The sequence below is a fragment of the Halichoeres trimaculatus genome, unplaced genomic scaffold (genome assembly GCF_033239565.1).
Source record: "Halichoeres trimaculatus isolate MK-OKI-2021-1 unplaced genomic scaffold, fHalTri1.1 fHalTri1_scaffold_15, whole genome shotgun sequence".
Lineage (NCBI taxonomy): Eukaryota > Metazoa > Chordata > Actinopteri > Labriformes > Labridae > Halichoeres > Halichoeres trimaculatus.
In genome coordinates, this window is record NW_027437193.1 from 23,773,100 (window position 1) to 23,787,841 (window position 14,742).

Here is a 14,742-nt window from a genome sequence, read left to right on the forward strand (position 1 = left end):
CCTAATAAGACTTTTGGAGAATCATGCGACAGAACATTTAGAACCAGAGCTGCAATGAAAAAAGAGTTTCATCATTAGATAAGTACTTCTGTGCTGATATCCTATGAGTCTTGCACACTTTAATGGGGCATTGAGGCCTGTCAATCCTCCCGCACCAAGACTGAAAACAGAGCAAACACAGGAGCAAAGGCAAGCTGAAGGAGCAAAAGAAGCAAACTTTTATTTTCCAAGAATATCAACAGGAGAATCTTTGTGAGAAAACTTAATCAATCAGCGCAGGAAAACAAATGGTTCAGCAAAGTGTCTGAACATCTTCATTTTCAGGCTGTTAACACAGCAATAAGCCAAACAGAAGATCAATACAGCAAAGGTTTGTCAGAGGAACCCTCTGGTCACTTAACTTGCAAAATCAAAACAGTTGTGTTGGTGAATAAGTGCATGTGTAACGGTGATGTAACTACAGAGGTATCCTTACAGATGAGATGTAATATGCTCCATGTGTAGTGCTTGGGTTGGAAAAGAAAGTGGCTTTTAATACATAATGGTGGTAGTACAATGTCTAAAATTACAGGTGATACATGATCAAACACACATCCAAATATGTTCTGTGCTGAGCAAGCGTGTATCAACGGAAACATCTGTAACCCTGCTATGTTAAGATGGTAGGTGAGTGGACTGTTTTTGACTTTTGTCCTGTTTTTAACTTCATCATGTGTTAAGTTGACACTGAAATAAAAGTTGTTGAAGGGAAATAGAAAAAGAAAAATTCATAAATGAGAACTAACAACACATGCAGAGCACAGGAACTGAGACACAAAGTCCACTAACAAACTTCTAGTAAAGCTTAATTTGACTTGATGCACTACTGACTGTGACAGTTTCACTTTTTTATATACATTTAGGACTGAGGGAAAACAAAGAACGAAAAATAAGCACCACAGGGAAGAAGAAAAAAAGGCAGTCTTCAGTCAAGTCTAATCCCCTTAAACTACTCCCCACAGGTTGTAATGTCATTTAGTAATTCAAATTCATCATCTAGTCAAATTTAGATACACATTAACATGTAATATTTGGAATTTATAACAAGAGGGCTTTCCAAAATAAATAAATATATATTTACCCAAGTAACATGGAGAAAATGTTCTTTTATTCTCCACGGGCATGAAAACCTTGGGTCAAATTTACATCTCACAAGGGATTTTTTTTTCCTTACACGTTTGACTTGTACCACTAATATTTCACTGAATGTGTGTATTTGTCACATGTCTGTAGGCATCAGGCTTTGGGGCTTACTTCCCTCTCACTTTGGATTTTTTGATGCATTCATCAGTACATGTTTGTCATGATCTATCTATCTAGTAGCTCATGAGTCAAAACAAAGGTTGCGTCATTCAGAGGCGAGCTGAAGTGGTTTTCACTTTCATTAACAAAAAAGAAACATTAAGAAGAACAAAAACAAAATTGTCTCGTTATGTTTGGATCTTCTGAGTCGTCCCCCTCAGATCTGGAGACAAAGATGTTTTTTCTTTACGTTTTTTGTAAGAGCTAAGTCCACCACTTTGTTCTCTGCAGACCATCTCGGGAAAGATGGCCGACTACACTAGCTTACATCACTGAGAACCTCAATGAAAACAGCTTTTATACAGAAAACTTTCCAACTCCAAGCTGCGAAAGAAAAGCAAACGATCCGTGGCTAAGTTAACCCTCAGATTTCATTTGAAGCCTTTGAGGCACAACAGCACGAGCACTTTAGAGTTCACTTGATTAGCCAGAGTCTTCACTCTTCTCTCCTGGATGCTTACACGTGAACAAAAGCAGAGCCTCAATTCAAGCTTTGAGTTCAAAAAAGTTGCCCTATCAACTGCTTCTAGAGTTGAGTCCCTTTTTGTTTTCCCTCTCTTTCTCTCACTCCAAGTCACAGAAGACTTCCTGTTGAGTTAGCTTGGAGGACGTTTTCGTGTGAGACACCTCTTCTCCATCTTTCTCAGCTTTTGGAGCAAGATTTCCAACCACACCGGCCTGGAGGTCCCTGAAGGTTCAAGGACACGAGGAGCAAGATGACACAGTCGCCCCCTCTCCAGAATCGTTTGGACCGTCCACCCTCCTCGACCTGTCCGAGGTCTCGCCTCTCAGACCGTGCTGCTCCGATAACGACAGCTTTTCTCCTTCGCCACGTCTTCGCGTGTGAGCAGCAGTGCCTCCCGCTCTCGTCTCTTGCTCGCTTCCTGTCCAGCTCTACTCCCTTTTTTTTGCCCTCACTCTTGTGATTGGTTGGTTTCTCACGGTCTCTCTCCTGTTACTTTCACACAGTGGTGCTTCGGTTGTAGCAGTGGAAAACGGGTATCCTTGTTTGTTCTTTTTTGTTATTACCCAGATTAAAATACCAATGAACTAAGCTTCACACAGGCCTAGCTCCTTTCAAGCAGCCTGCAAGACAAATTCAAAAACATAAGCACACAAATATCAATACTTGTTGAGCCAGCATGTAGTTCCTTTGATTTTCAATGAGTAACCTGAAAGTACTTACAGTCTAGTACTGGGACAGTCCAGTCAGACCACCGTGCTGGTAGGCCCGCTCCCCCTGGTAGGTGGAGTCCTGGGACAGAGCCACATCAATCTGGGACTTGAACTCGTCTCCAAGGTAACTGTCCTGTAAGAGGACAACAAACAGTTAAAGGATCCAGTCAGAATCGTTCTTTCATTTCTTTCCAGGCAGAAATGGAAGAAGAGGTTACAGAAAATATGAGGTCCTGAAAACTGGAGGAACACATGGAATAAATGTGCTAACACTCCTAAGTATTAATGGTTATAAATCAACAGACTTAGCACTTCATAAAATCTTTTAATACCTAATAATGAGTCGGATTAGTTCTCAGTGGATGAGGATTGAGTGATCAGACCTGTGAAAGCTCAGGCTGGGAGAGCCCTGGCTGGCTCATCTGTGATGGCTGGCTCATGTTGATGTAGCCCTGCGTCAGAGGCCCCTGGGAGAACGGCTGGGAGCCCAGGTCCTGGCTGGCCTGGCTGCCGCTCATGTGGCCTCCATGTTGCCCGCGCTCCCCTCCTCCGTGGTTCCCCATGTTGCCCCGGTTCCTTTGGCGACCACCTCGAGCCCCACCGCTGCCTCCACCACCGCCTGCCTTACCTTTCATCCCTCCACCGCGGCCTGAAGGAAAGAATGTAGCTTCAGCTCTAACAGTAAGGCAGAGCTTTATTCTCAACATGTCTTAGCAAACAGCTTTAAATCCAGCTCACCTCCTGTGGGTCCATTGACCTGCCCCATATACCCAGGAGGAGGTATGGGGGGCATCACCAGGTTGAAGGGGATGGGAATGTTCATGGAGGACATTGGATTGGCTCCTGTGCCAATCATGCCGATCTGGTCGTGGGTCTGAAAATACATGTTGGATGCTCGTCCTGTAATGAAAATAGTTATGGATTATTTTGGTTCCACTGAGTTCTAATGGGACTTTTCTGGAAAGTATCTGATATAAGAAAATTACAAAAAGAAATACTATTTCAAAAAACTCACCATTGCTGCTGCGGTCATAAACAGATCCAGGAATGAGGGCCTCTCTGGCGTCATACATGGCTGTGCTCATGAAACGACCCCCCTGCAAAACAAGACCACTCACAGCATTTTAATGTTTCAACACTGTTTTTTTTAACTGCTTTCTTTAGATGACTTGTCCTAAATCCTTAACAAGCCACATCTGAGAATAACATATTCACGACCCAGTTGAAAAGTGCTTTATGAAGCACACACACATACTGAACTCACAGGGTTGATGGTGTTGACCAGTTTGCGGGGTTTGCTGAACTGCATGAGGCTCTCCCTCAGGTTGTTGAGGGGCCCTTCAACCAGGACCTTCTGCTCCTTGTAGTAGTTCAGGAGGTGGTTCCACAGAGGCTGCTTGGACAGGGCTTTCGGGTTTCCCACAATGATCACACCATACCTATGACACAAAAACAGACACAAACTTAGCCACAAACCCCATAACTGGACAGGTGTTTCTGTGATAGTGGTGGCTTGATGATAACAAACTTCTTTTACCTTGCCCTGGTGAGTGCCACGTTGAGACGTCTGGGATCGTTGAGGAAGCCGATGCCCTGATGCTCATTGGCTCTCACACAGGACAGGATGATGAAGTCCTTCTCTCTGCCTTGAAAAGCATCCACACTGGCTATTTCCACCTCCTGTAGAGAAAAGTTTTCAATGATAGAGACATGTCAGAATCTGTATTTAACAGTAAACACAGATTGGTCCATCCTTTTTTCAAATGTGTTGGCTTTTTGATGTCAATTGCTTCAAACCAAGTCAAACCAGAACTCAAGACTGCAGATGTTTTAATCCAGTGAGATAAAGCTTTATGTACGCAAGGCTGATTCATCAAGTGGCGTATTGTTAAATGTTTGCCCAGGCACTGAAGGCCACCCTTAACCTTTTAACACCGGATGTGTCAGCGGTGATACATCACACTTTGTAGGATTGTTATTCCTGAACAATTTGCACAATCTGAAAACTGAGACTGTGCTCTTTCAGTTGGTATGTGGTTTTACGGTAATTTCACTCAGGCATTTAAGGAAGCCTGCGAATATACACAAGAGTGTGGAGTAGATGCGTGGCAGGAGTGCACAAAGAGAACGGCGTTAAAGTCTCCTAAAAATGCCCCAAAAAAACTTCACTGAGGTCTCTGCATGATTCTAGGACTGAAGGAGCAACTTTATGTGAAAAAGGTAACGTTGGGTGGGATAAACTCCGGGATGAATTACTTTCTTTTTATCTAGTTTTTACTTCATGTGCGTAATTTCAAGTGCTGATTGAGGCTTGTGTCGTGAGGTAACATTTTAAGGATATTTAGAATATTTTATTTTTATTTTTATTTAAGACTACTGTGCTGCATTTGTACTGTATATGTGCGTCGTGCAGCGCGTAAAATAGCTCAGGTATTTATTGTGCAATGTTAGAACAATGTACCAAGACTTCTTTTTACTGTTTGGGCATGATTTGAGGCTTTTGTTACTGTGTGATATCCTTTGGAAATCAATGCACCAAGCCTTATTTGAGTGTGTGAGCATAACCAGCTGAATCCCTTCTCCTGTACTTTCACTTTCACTTTCGTCGGTGATGAGGAGCAGTGATCCTCAGATGGTGTTTGTGGAAAGAGAGAGACAGCTGTGAGGATGTTTAAGACTCTGGTGACACTATTAGCGACCTTTTTAGATTTACAAAATAAGAGACTATGCTCAGAAATGTTAATTTACATATGTTTTTATGTTAAAACTCTAAGTTTATCCTGTAAAATCTGCTCCCCATGTTTGATTGCAGTGTTTTTTTCTTCGCTAACCTCTAAAATCCTATTCTGTCTTTGTTTTTTTTTATTTTAACTGTTTTACTCCCATATTACGTGCAGTAAATCAGAAAAAAATCCAGATCTTTAAAGTTCAAAGTATTCCAGAGAAATGGGCCGAAGCATTTACTCACAGGACATTCTTTGACCATTTTATGGTATAGCAAAATATGCAAAAAGTTCCAAGACAGGCATCCTGAGGCCTCGATGTTAAAGGGTTAAAGACACATAGTCTACTTTCTTCAATTGGAAATTTGCATCTCAACTTTTTATTACATTACCTGCACAGTTTGAACTGATAATCAAGTCCAAAGATAACTACTTTTATTTGAACCAGTTTGATACAGTTGGTTGGTGGAGACTAGAAATGAGAAGCTACTTCCTGACTGCTTTAGTTGACTACTTAGTTCATATCCTTGTATAAAACCTCTGTCAGAATTCAACCCTGAAAAGCTGCACTCGTTTTTGTAGCCATACAGAGCGTAACTCATGCTTTGTAGAGCATGGCTGTCATTAACAAGAGCAGCACTGAAACACTTGAAGGCTACGGAGCACAGAATGCAGAGTATCCTTGAAATAAAAAAGGACTGGTTTAAACTGTTGAAATACTTTTTTTCTAATAAAGTGTGATGTTAACAAACACGTAACTTTACCTGGTACAGTTTGGTGTGAAGGGAGCCACTGAACTGCATGTACTGGACCAGGTAGGACCTCTGTCCCTCATAGGGAGTGATGATGCCGATCTGATCCGGTTTTGCCCCTGCCTTCAGCAACCTGGTGGTTATTTTTTCCACGTTGGCTGCTTCAGTCCTACATTGACAAGAATGTGATGGTATAACAAAAGCATTTGATTTGTGATTTGTGAGGAATGCGAGGTCTCCTGATTAGTCTAAAGTCAGAACAGAACTGTCAGATAAAAAAAACTTGAGGTATTAAATACATCATACTGCTTTACGTCTGCACTGATATCGTGATCAAATATTGAAACCTGTTCAGATATGATGTTCCAGAGCTGGCAATTTCCTCTTGGCCTTGAGTGACATAAAAGAACATCGGCTTGTCAGGCTGTGGCCACTGGAAGTCAAAGCCTTTCTTCACACGGTCAGCTGCAGAAAGAGCAAACAGAGAGACAGCCCTCAGAGTCAGTTCAGCTTTTGTTCAGCTAAGTTAAAGTGAAGATGGAGAAAATCTAACACCACATGGAAAAGTGTGACTTTTATGGATACAAAGAAAAAGACACAAACATGTTTCAGGAGAATTTGTGGATTAATTTTATAAATTTGATTCATTAGTAAGAAAGCTTTATGGAGTAAGTTTTTTTAAAGAGCTTTTCTTCATCTTACCGGCAGTGACTCCGTTTTGCAGAGAGCCCTCGTAGAAGATGTTGGAGGGGAAGGCGCTGAGTGCTGGGTGCATGCGGTACTGGACCTGCAGACGAATTGGACGGATCCCCAAAACCACCAGACGCTCAAACAGAGACTGAGACAAACCTGCTTTGGCTGCTTTCTTACACATCACGACAGGTCCCAGCTGGCAGTGATCACCCACCAGAATCAACTGCAGGGGGAAAACAACACAAGTGCAACTTAAAAACAAATCACTGTGGAGCCCAAACAAAGAAAGCCCAGCTGTTTGAGCAGGTAGCTGATTTATTTTTACTCATGGAGTTTGTACCTGTTTGGCCCCGAGGACCACAGGCACCATGCACTCTGGTTCAGTGGCCTGGGTGCTCTCATCAATCAGGATTGAACGGAACTGCATCTTAGCCAGACGAGGATCGCCCGCACCGACACAGGTACAGCAGATCACATCAGCGTTCTGACAACAAAATAAAACCTGTTCTTTTAAACTGTGAAACATGACATACTCAAAATCTTTGGTTTCTCTACCACCTTCAAAGGTTTTTCAAAAACTGGTGCCATGACACATCACAAGCTCAGGGGTCCTTAGAGGAAAATGATTTGAACCATTATGTACTTGAACATATTTGGCAGCACTCTGAGTCCAGTAAGACCAGTCCTTCATACCATTAGCAGCTCCCTCTCAGCAGTGCGTCTCAGAGCTCTATAGCGCTTCTCATCAGAGGACGACAGCTCTCCAGTCTCGTCCTTCAGCTGCTGGAGCTTTTGGAGTTCAGGCATACTGTAGGTAGAGATCATTGTAACACAGTTTGAGTACAACATTATCCCATCAAGGTTATCATTGTTAAAGGGACTGATAACCCCTTGTTCTTCAAAGAAACATTATCTGTAATGTTGATGTGTATAAAAGAAAACAGTATGCATGTCTGCTTCGTCTAAGGCTCAAAGCTGACTCAACTAAAAATAAGAGGCTTTCAACATGTTTTTTAATCTGTCATTTGTTACCTGTCCATGTTACGGGTCTGGTTGTGCAGAGCCAGGAAAGACACTGGTGAGTCAATGGCCTCCCTGCTCTTCGCACACAACCGCACCACCTTAAGTCCCGTTTGGTGGATCTTTTCTGTCAGCTGGTCCACAGCGATGTTACTGGGAGCACAAACAAGCACAGGCCTGCAGGGAAAAAAGTGACAACACTGTCAGAAAGACCACAGGTCACAGACAAACCTTTGATTTTTCCGTTTTAAGAGAAATTCATACATTTATTGTAATCAACAAAAAAATGATCAAAAGACAGTTCAAAAGCTTTGACAAAATTTAAATTGTCATGTTGACGCATAACTGTTTTATTTAACAGCACTGCATGCTTCTTACCCATTGCCCTGCCTAGCCAGGTGGTACACGATGGTGGCAGAAGTTACAGTCTTCCCTGTTCCAGGTGGACCCTGGATCAGGCTGAGGGGCCGCTGCAGCACGGTTTTCACAGCATACACCTGCATCATAAAATACCACACATTTATGCAATCTCTCCGTTTGGTATGAGCTGGTTATTGTCAGGTTAGAGTCTCTCAGAAATACATTTCACCACAGATTTGGCCCTTCTGCAGAAAACTGTAGGAACTTGCAACCCCCGCTTCAGAAATACTGAAAAATCCTTTGAGGTACCATCAGAACATGTGATCTCACGTGGTGTAGTCTGTACTCTAAGTTAGGATGTGATGTCTTAAAGTGTATCTCACTAAAACAAAAGTGATTTTATTTGAACTCACTTGTGAGTGGTTGAGGTCAGGCAGGCCCTGAGCAGTGAAGCGTTTGGGCAGCTGGCACTTGATGACCACATCTTCAACCTCGTGTCCCAGCAGTTTGTGGTAGATGTAACCAGACACTGAAGTCTCATCCACAGCAAATGTCTTCAGGGCACTCTGCATTCTGGGTAAAACACAACAGAAAAACTGACTGAAGGTTCAAAACTCAATATGAAAAAAATCCAGCTAGCAGAAAACCTCTTATAGAGGCCATTTTTCGACTGCACGCTTAAAAAGAGCGCAAAGTGGCTTTATTTTCCAAGGTTAGGAAGGTGAAGTGGGGCACCGTCCCACATATGTTTTTTGGAGAATAACTGTGCTCCAGGCTGTAAGTCATAAAAATCTGAGCTGTATGAAAAATTGTGATAATTTCCCAGGTCCTCAATTGATAAGCAGCCACAAAAACAATTGACAGACTAAAACAGGAACGATCAGGCCAAATTTTGAGTTAAAAAAACAGCCTGTTAAGCAGCATCTGAACAGAACAAATATTAGCTTTCAGCGGCTTCGTAGTTAGAAATCAAGGTTAAAAATAAAATAAAGTAAAAAAGATCAATTTTTAATTTACAGATGACTAATTTGAAACATTGTGTAAAAGCACATTAAGTTTGGCATTTCCAAATGAGTTATTAACAATAAAAATCATTTTACTTTTGCAAACATTTTATTTTCCATCTTTTGTGTGATTTTTCAACTAGGTAGGCTGATAGATTTCATCTGATGTGAGCCAACAGGTTCCCAATTGTGTATCCAGATTTTCACTAATTACTGTCTTCTTGGCTGCTCATCAATCGGAGACTTTTGAAAATACCATAATTTTAATATGATCAAGGTTTATACAATTTACAAACTTGAAAATTGTTAAAAGACATAAAATTATTATCCACTCTGAGACTGACTTCACACATTTTATTACCTTTGACCGGGCCTCATGTACCTCTAACATTCATAGAAGTTCATATTTGCGCTAAGCAGATCAAATAATTGCATTTACATCTCTTATAGCGCGACAAACCATATTGTTACACTGGAACTCCCTTAAGAGTCCATCTTTTTCCTAATGGCTAAGGGAGGTCATGTTTTTTCTTCAACTAGAGAAAATAAAGCGTACAATCAGGGGCTCCAGGTATGACTTTTTTTCTTCCATGGCAACCCTTTATATCTCATTTCAACACCATGGAGCGTTTACCTTCTGATTAATCAGAGTGCTATCAGCATATTGGCGATATTGGTAGTCATATGGTACTATTTTCATTTGTTCTTGCAATACAGCTTGTTAACACCGAAATTTCAATTTTATGACTGCTATTTTTAAAATTTCATTATTATTCATTTATTTATCATTTTTTGCTACTATTGTACCAAATTTTCTTTCAGTCATATTTGTATTTGTACAAAGATGTTGCTCATCTGTGTTTTGTGCATAACGGGGTGTTGCTCCCCACTTGTTAAAATAAAAGTTATTAAAAGAAAAACGTTTTTCATTTTTGCAATCATGTTTTGCAGCAAGTGACAAAGGAGTGTGTGGCTTTCTTGTATTTACCTGTCAAAGGAGGTAGATTTCCACACAAAGTCAACCTGAAAGTTGTGTGGGATCTCCACTGGAGCCCCGGCACTGCTCCTCAGCTCGATGGCAATCTCATCACCATAGTCTGGCACAGAAGGTCAAGGAAGAGGTACAACCTTTCTGGAACTGTATTTTATAACGGTGTCAAAAAATAATCACTTCAGAGTAAAAACTGTAATAATTCCCAGGTGTGCCACCAGTGATGCGTGTACCTAAGACATGTTATGATGTCATGATCAGCAGCCTTTGATCTGGCTGCTGAATAACTGTTTGAACAGATGTTAAGCTGTATAACCCTAAACTTGGAGAGTGTAACAAAAACTACTGAGGATTTCAAATGAAGACAGACATTTGCAGATGTTTTTGTAGTTTCTCAAAGCTACCACTAGAGGTTGCTAAAGATGCATTTCACTGACAGCATCCAAGGGAGGCTTTGCTTATTACATAACATGGAGGTAAAACACCTCCTGTGAGTCCAGTGCAGTGCAGCTTTAAGGATACTATCAGGGACTTTGATGACATGTCCAATGCCTTTCCACGGTGGGGCCAGGTCCCCTTTGTACCGCAGACAGATTTCATCTCCCTGCATAAGCCGCATGTCTAGAGGAGTGGGTAAAATGGGAAAACATAACTGTCACGTAAAGGCAACACAAGAGGCTACAATAGAAATTAAGTGATTGATAAGATACACTGCAAGACATATCAGCCACAATGTTTCATAAATAATGTAAAATATTCCTCAATAGACAGCAGACAATGCATAATGACAATAACAGAGTAAACAAAACTAAATTTAAATACCTGAGTCAGTCTTGGGAAGAGTGAAATAAGCAATCCTCTTTTTATTCAGGCCCAAGTCCCATCTGACTGTTATGTTGTCTTGAGTCTGGGAACCACAAGAAAATATTTTAAGAGGAGCCACAATGAAAAGGCTTATTGAAACACAAAGAGAGAAATTTACAACCTCACTTCCTTTAAAGTGCAATAAAGTTTATGTCTGATCGTCAAAACTTCATTTCTTCCAGAAAAGCACATAAATACTTACAGCCTTATTTGTTAAAATGTGTTTTTTTTAACTCAGTTTTCTCCTCTTTTACCTGGGACTCTTTAAGTTTCTTATCATAGTCAGCCTCCAGCTTCACCAGAGGACCAAAAATGTTTTGGTATTGGTAAGCATCCTCGTAACGCAGCAGCACATGTTGGGGCTCCTCGTCCACACCAGGCTTCTCCAGGTCCTCTAGGGTGGCAGTGGGATTTTCCTACAACACAATTAAACACAGACGCAGAGGTATGAAGTACAGCTCACATATGGACATAAATTTTTTTTTAAAAAGTGTAATCATGTATTTATATATGCAAATGGAGTATGTCAAAGGTGAAGATTAAATATTTTTTCCTAGCTACTTTGGCGGCTTCAGGTTTCTGATTTTGTCCATTCTAGCTCAAAGTCACTTTGTCATGGTTTACTATTATTACTGTGACTCATAATATCTGACTTTTTCCTCCTTTATGAAATGTCTACTATAATTATCAGAGCAAAATAACAGATTAAAAAAAACCAAATAACTGCTAGGTTCATTAAATGGGAGCTAGTATACAACAGGAAACTAAAACAGACTGAAACCCAGGCCTGAACTGAAAAGTGAAACTGATACCGCACAGACAAAATAGCTCAGAAGACAAAGAAAAGCAATTTACCAACTATGTAAATATATCTGCTTACCATGACAGATAAACCAAACCCAGCTTCAATTCAAGGTATGCTGAGCTTTTTATAGAATTACATAGCACAATGATGGGTGTGTGCATTAGAAAAAGCATTGACAGAACCTTCCAGAGCTCCTCCAGCTTGTTGATCTGTTGGGCGGTGATCTGACGTGCGCGGAGCTGCTCCTGCTCTGACGGGATTTTGACGAGCCAGGACAGGAAACAGCGATCCTGGATGAGTGGCTGCCACTGTGAGCTGTCCCAGTTGATGTCCTTCAGGCTGCTCTGGCTGGCACATGGCTGCCTGTGTTACAACCCAACACAAATACAGCGGAAAAGAACTGTCAGATTGAGTATTGCTTATGATTTGCCTCTCTCAGCAAAAGATCAGAGCGCAGGATACCCAACAAAAAAGTGCTCTTACCTGCACAGTAACACTACAACTGAATCAGCTTTGGCGGGGATGAAGCCCAGGAGGAAGACATTGCGACAGCCGCAGTTGTAGCACTCAAGTACTGTTTCCCCCAGAGGGCCGTCTTTATGCAGGGTCACCTCCTTGGACTTTGCTCTTACCAGGTGGTTCACAATGTGGCTGAAGGTGAGGAGAATGACGCACCAGAGGGAGGTAATTCAGACTAAAACATCAGAGTAGCAGTAAGTACTAAATTTTGGTATAAATTTAACACATGTACAAGGAACAAAGGGATTTTCAATCATTTTTTGGTGTCTATTTAAGTGTTGCATAGATTAATCATAACTACAGTAGGCTTCATGACAGATTAAAACACTTTTCAAAGTCAACAAACACAATTCTTTTTTGAATCATTTTCCTAACTTCAGACCCAAACACTGTCTATTCATGGTATAAGCTCATGAAAAGAGCAAATGATCATTATTACAGCTGCTTTGTAAAGCACTTCTGCTACTGTGATATTGAACCGGTTCAATGATTTTCTCCTGGTTCATTCTGCTCACTCCATTAAAAGAGGGTCAATAAAAGAGCAGATAAGTCACTGCATCTTACCTGCCGGATGTGTTTCCACGGCCGTTACAAAACCACTTCTTGCTGGTGTTGCAGTAGACCACACAGGCTGGATCATGAATCCCACAGTAGCTGAAAAAGATACGAAAAAAGTAATTTACTTTGAGAGAAACAACCACAAACATCACACATTTACTAGAACTAAAAAGTCATTCATCATGTCTGATGGGGTTGCCTTGTAAATTACAGTACATCTCAAATGTGTGACATATTTTCTGTGTATTATATGGCCACATCTGAATACTGCCAATAGTTTTTTTTTTAATTAAAAACTGTATATTCTAAATCATAAAGTAAAGTAACGTTTTATGATCTAAATAAATAATCTGGACTGTAGCATCACATACTACAGTCTGGTCATTTACCTGCAGGCATGCAAAGGTAGATCCTTGGTGTAGTAGGACTCCTCTTCATCTTCCTCAAAGTTTAACTCTGCCAGCAGCTGACTGGCTTTTACCACAGGGTCATCTCCATTCTGTAGCAGACCGTCAGGGCCATTAACCTGTGGAGGCAGGTGTGTATAACCTGAGTATAAACGTCAGCAACATGTGCTACACTGAAGGATGCAAGACATGGAGTTGATCGTACATTAATTGAACAGATGACCAAATAAAGTCCTTTAAGGTCATGCATTTCTCTAGCAGACTTGTTTGACTAACGCATTAATAATAGGTTTGTTGACAGTGATATCACACTGACTGTGTCTAACTTACTGTGTCTCCTGGATACCGCGGTTGTGGTTAGAACATAAATGCGCTAAAACTAAAAATAGGGGCCTTCACGGCTGGTCAGTTGCACTGATAAATCTATTCACGATTCTTATTTAGTATGCCATTAAAGTGTGGCGCTAGCTGTGTCAGAGAGCTAACAGAGAAAGCTAGTTAGCTGACGTGCTCGGCAGTTAGCGGAATAAAAGCATGGTAACGGCTGGAAGACGTCATCATGCTAACCGGAGATATTCAGTGGTGTTGTTAGCTAACGTCAGCGAGCTAATTCACATTATGTCAACACAGCAGAAGACATACTCTGACACCGAGCTGCCTCTAAAAAGCACACGCACCTGGTTGTCCAGCTGGCTCTGGGTTTGGCCTTGGGTCTGGGTCTGGCTCGGCAGCGTAAAGTCGGTGAAGTCGTACTCGGAGCCCTGGGTGTCCGCTCCCAGCAGCTCGGTCTCCTCCGTGTCGAGGAACGTTAGAGTCTGCGAGCTCGGCCCGTACGCCTCCACACTCATGTTTTGTCTTCTTAGTACCGCTCCACACCCTCTCCGATCAATAATCCACAAACACTTGCTTTCCTTCAGAAGAAAATGAATAACGGCGGTAGTGTGTTGATGAAATGACAAACACTGGTGGTGAGAGTGAGATAGAAAGCGCCTCGGCTATGGCTGCGTTCCGTTTTTCCTACTCCGAGCTCGCTTCCTCTCCTCTTTCCTACCACTTGTTTCCTACAGGAAGTCACCTGTTAGGAGCGCGTGACGGCAAGGAGACAAGGAGACTCGTAAAACTGAATTTGAAGTGAGAAATTTAATTTGCTATATTGTAAAGAAATTCATTTCACCTGTAAATGTCTCCACCTCATAGAACCAAGCATGGAACCTGGGCAGAGCGTTCTCCTTAGCAGCCCCCTTCCTCTGGAAATCCCTCCCCATTGATATTTGATTTAACATTTGGATTTTACTGTTTTTTTTATTTACTTATGTGTAATCAATGACTGTCAGGTGTCTAAAAGTTTTGAAAAGAGCTCTCTAATAATATGTATTATTATTATTATTATTATTATTATTATTATTGTTGTTGTTATTATTATTATGTTACAACGTCAGTTCTAGTTTTTTTTTTTTTTTTTTTTTTTTGTCAACCAAGAAGTTGCATTATGTTTGAACTGAGTTATGGATAAAAAAGACAGAAAGAAA

General features: G+C 41.2%; 1 protein-coding gene across 1 annotated transcript; it reads right to left on the bottom strand.

The window, feature by feature from the left end:
- Nucleotides 1–433: 433 nt before the first annotated feature.
- On the bottom strand, nt 434–14,278 carry LOC141804060 (regulator of nonsense transcripts 1-like). Its single transcript, XM_074688302.1, has 24 exons — nt 13,891–14,278; nt 13,196–13,332; nt 12,813–12,902; nt 12,213–12,380; nt 11,912–12,092; nt 11,179–11,340; nt 10,883–10,967; nt 10,583–10,681; nt 10,058–10,166; nt 8,479–8,638; nt 8,084–8,202; nt 7,718–7,882; nt 7,379–7,493; nt 7,026–7,169; nt 6,695–6,908; nt 6,340–6,457; nt 6,005–6,161; nt 4,055–4,197; nt 3,782–3,956; nt 3,533–3,614; nt 3,256–3,417; nt 2,901–3,166; nt 2,528–2,650; nt 434–2,427 (listed from the first exon to the last, which is right to left on the bottom strand). Exons 1-23 carry the CDS (start codon nt 14,059–14,061, stop codon nt 2,531–2,533), a joined length of 3,342 nt encoding a protein of 1,113 aa, XP_074544403.1. The 5' UTR covers nt 14,062–14,278; the 3' UTR covers nt 434–2,427; nt 2,528–2,530.
- Between the last annotated feature and the right edge of the window lie 464 nt (nt 14,279–14,742).

Coding starts and splice junctions, on each gene's coding strand:
- LOC141804060 (XM_074688302.1), bottom strand. CDS start 14,061: ATGAGTGTGGAGGCGTACGGGCCGAGCTCGCAGACTCTAACGTTCCTC. Junction 4,198..6,004: donor TTCACACCAAACTGTACCAG/GTAAAGTTACGT, acceptor TTTTCTCTACAG/GAGGTGGAAATAGCCAGTGT. Junction 2,651..2,900: donor CCCAGCCTGAGCTTTCACAG/GTCTGATCACTC, acceptor GTCCTCTTACAG/GACAGTTACCTTGGAGACGA.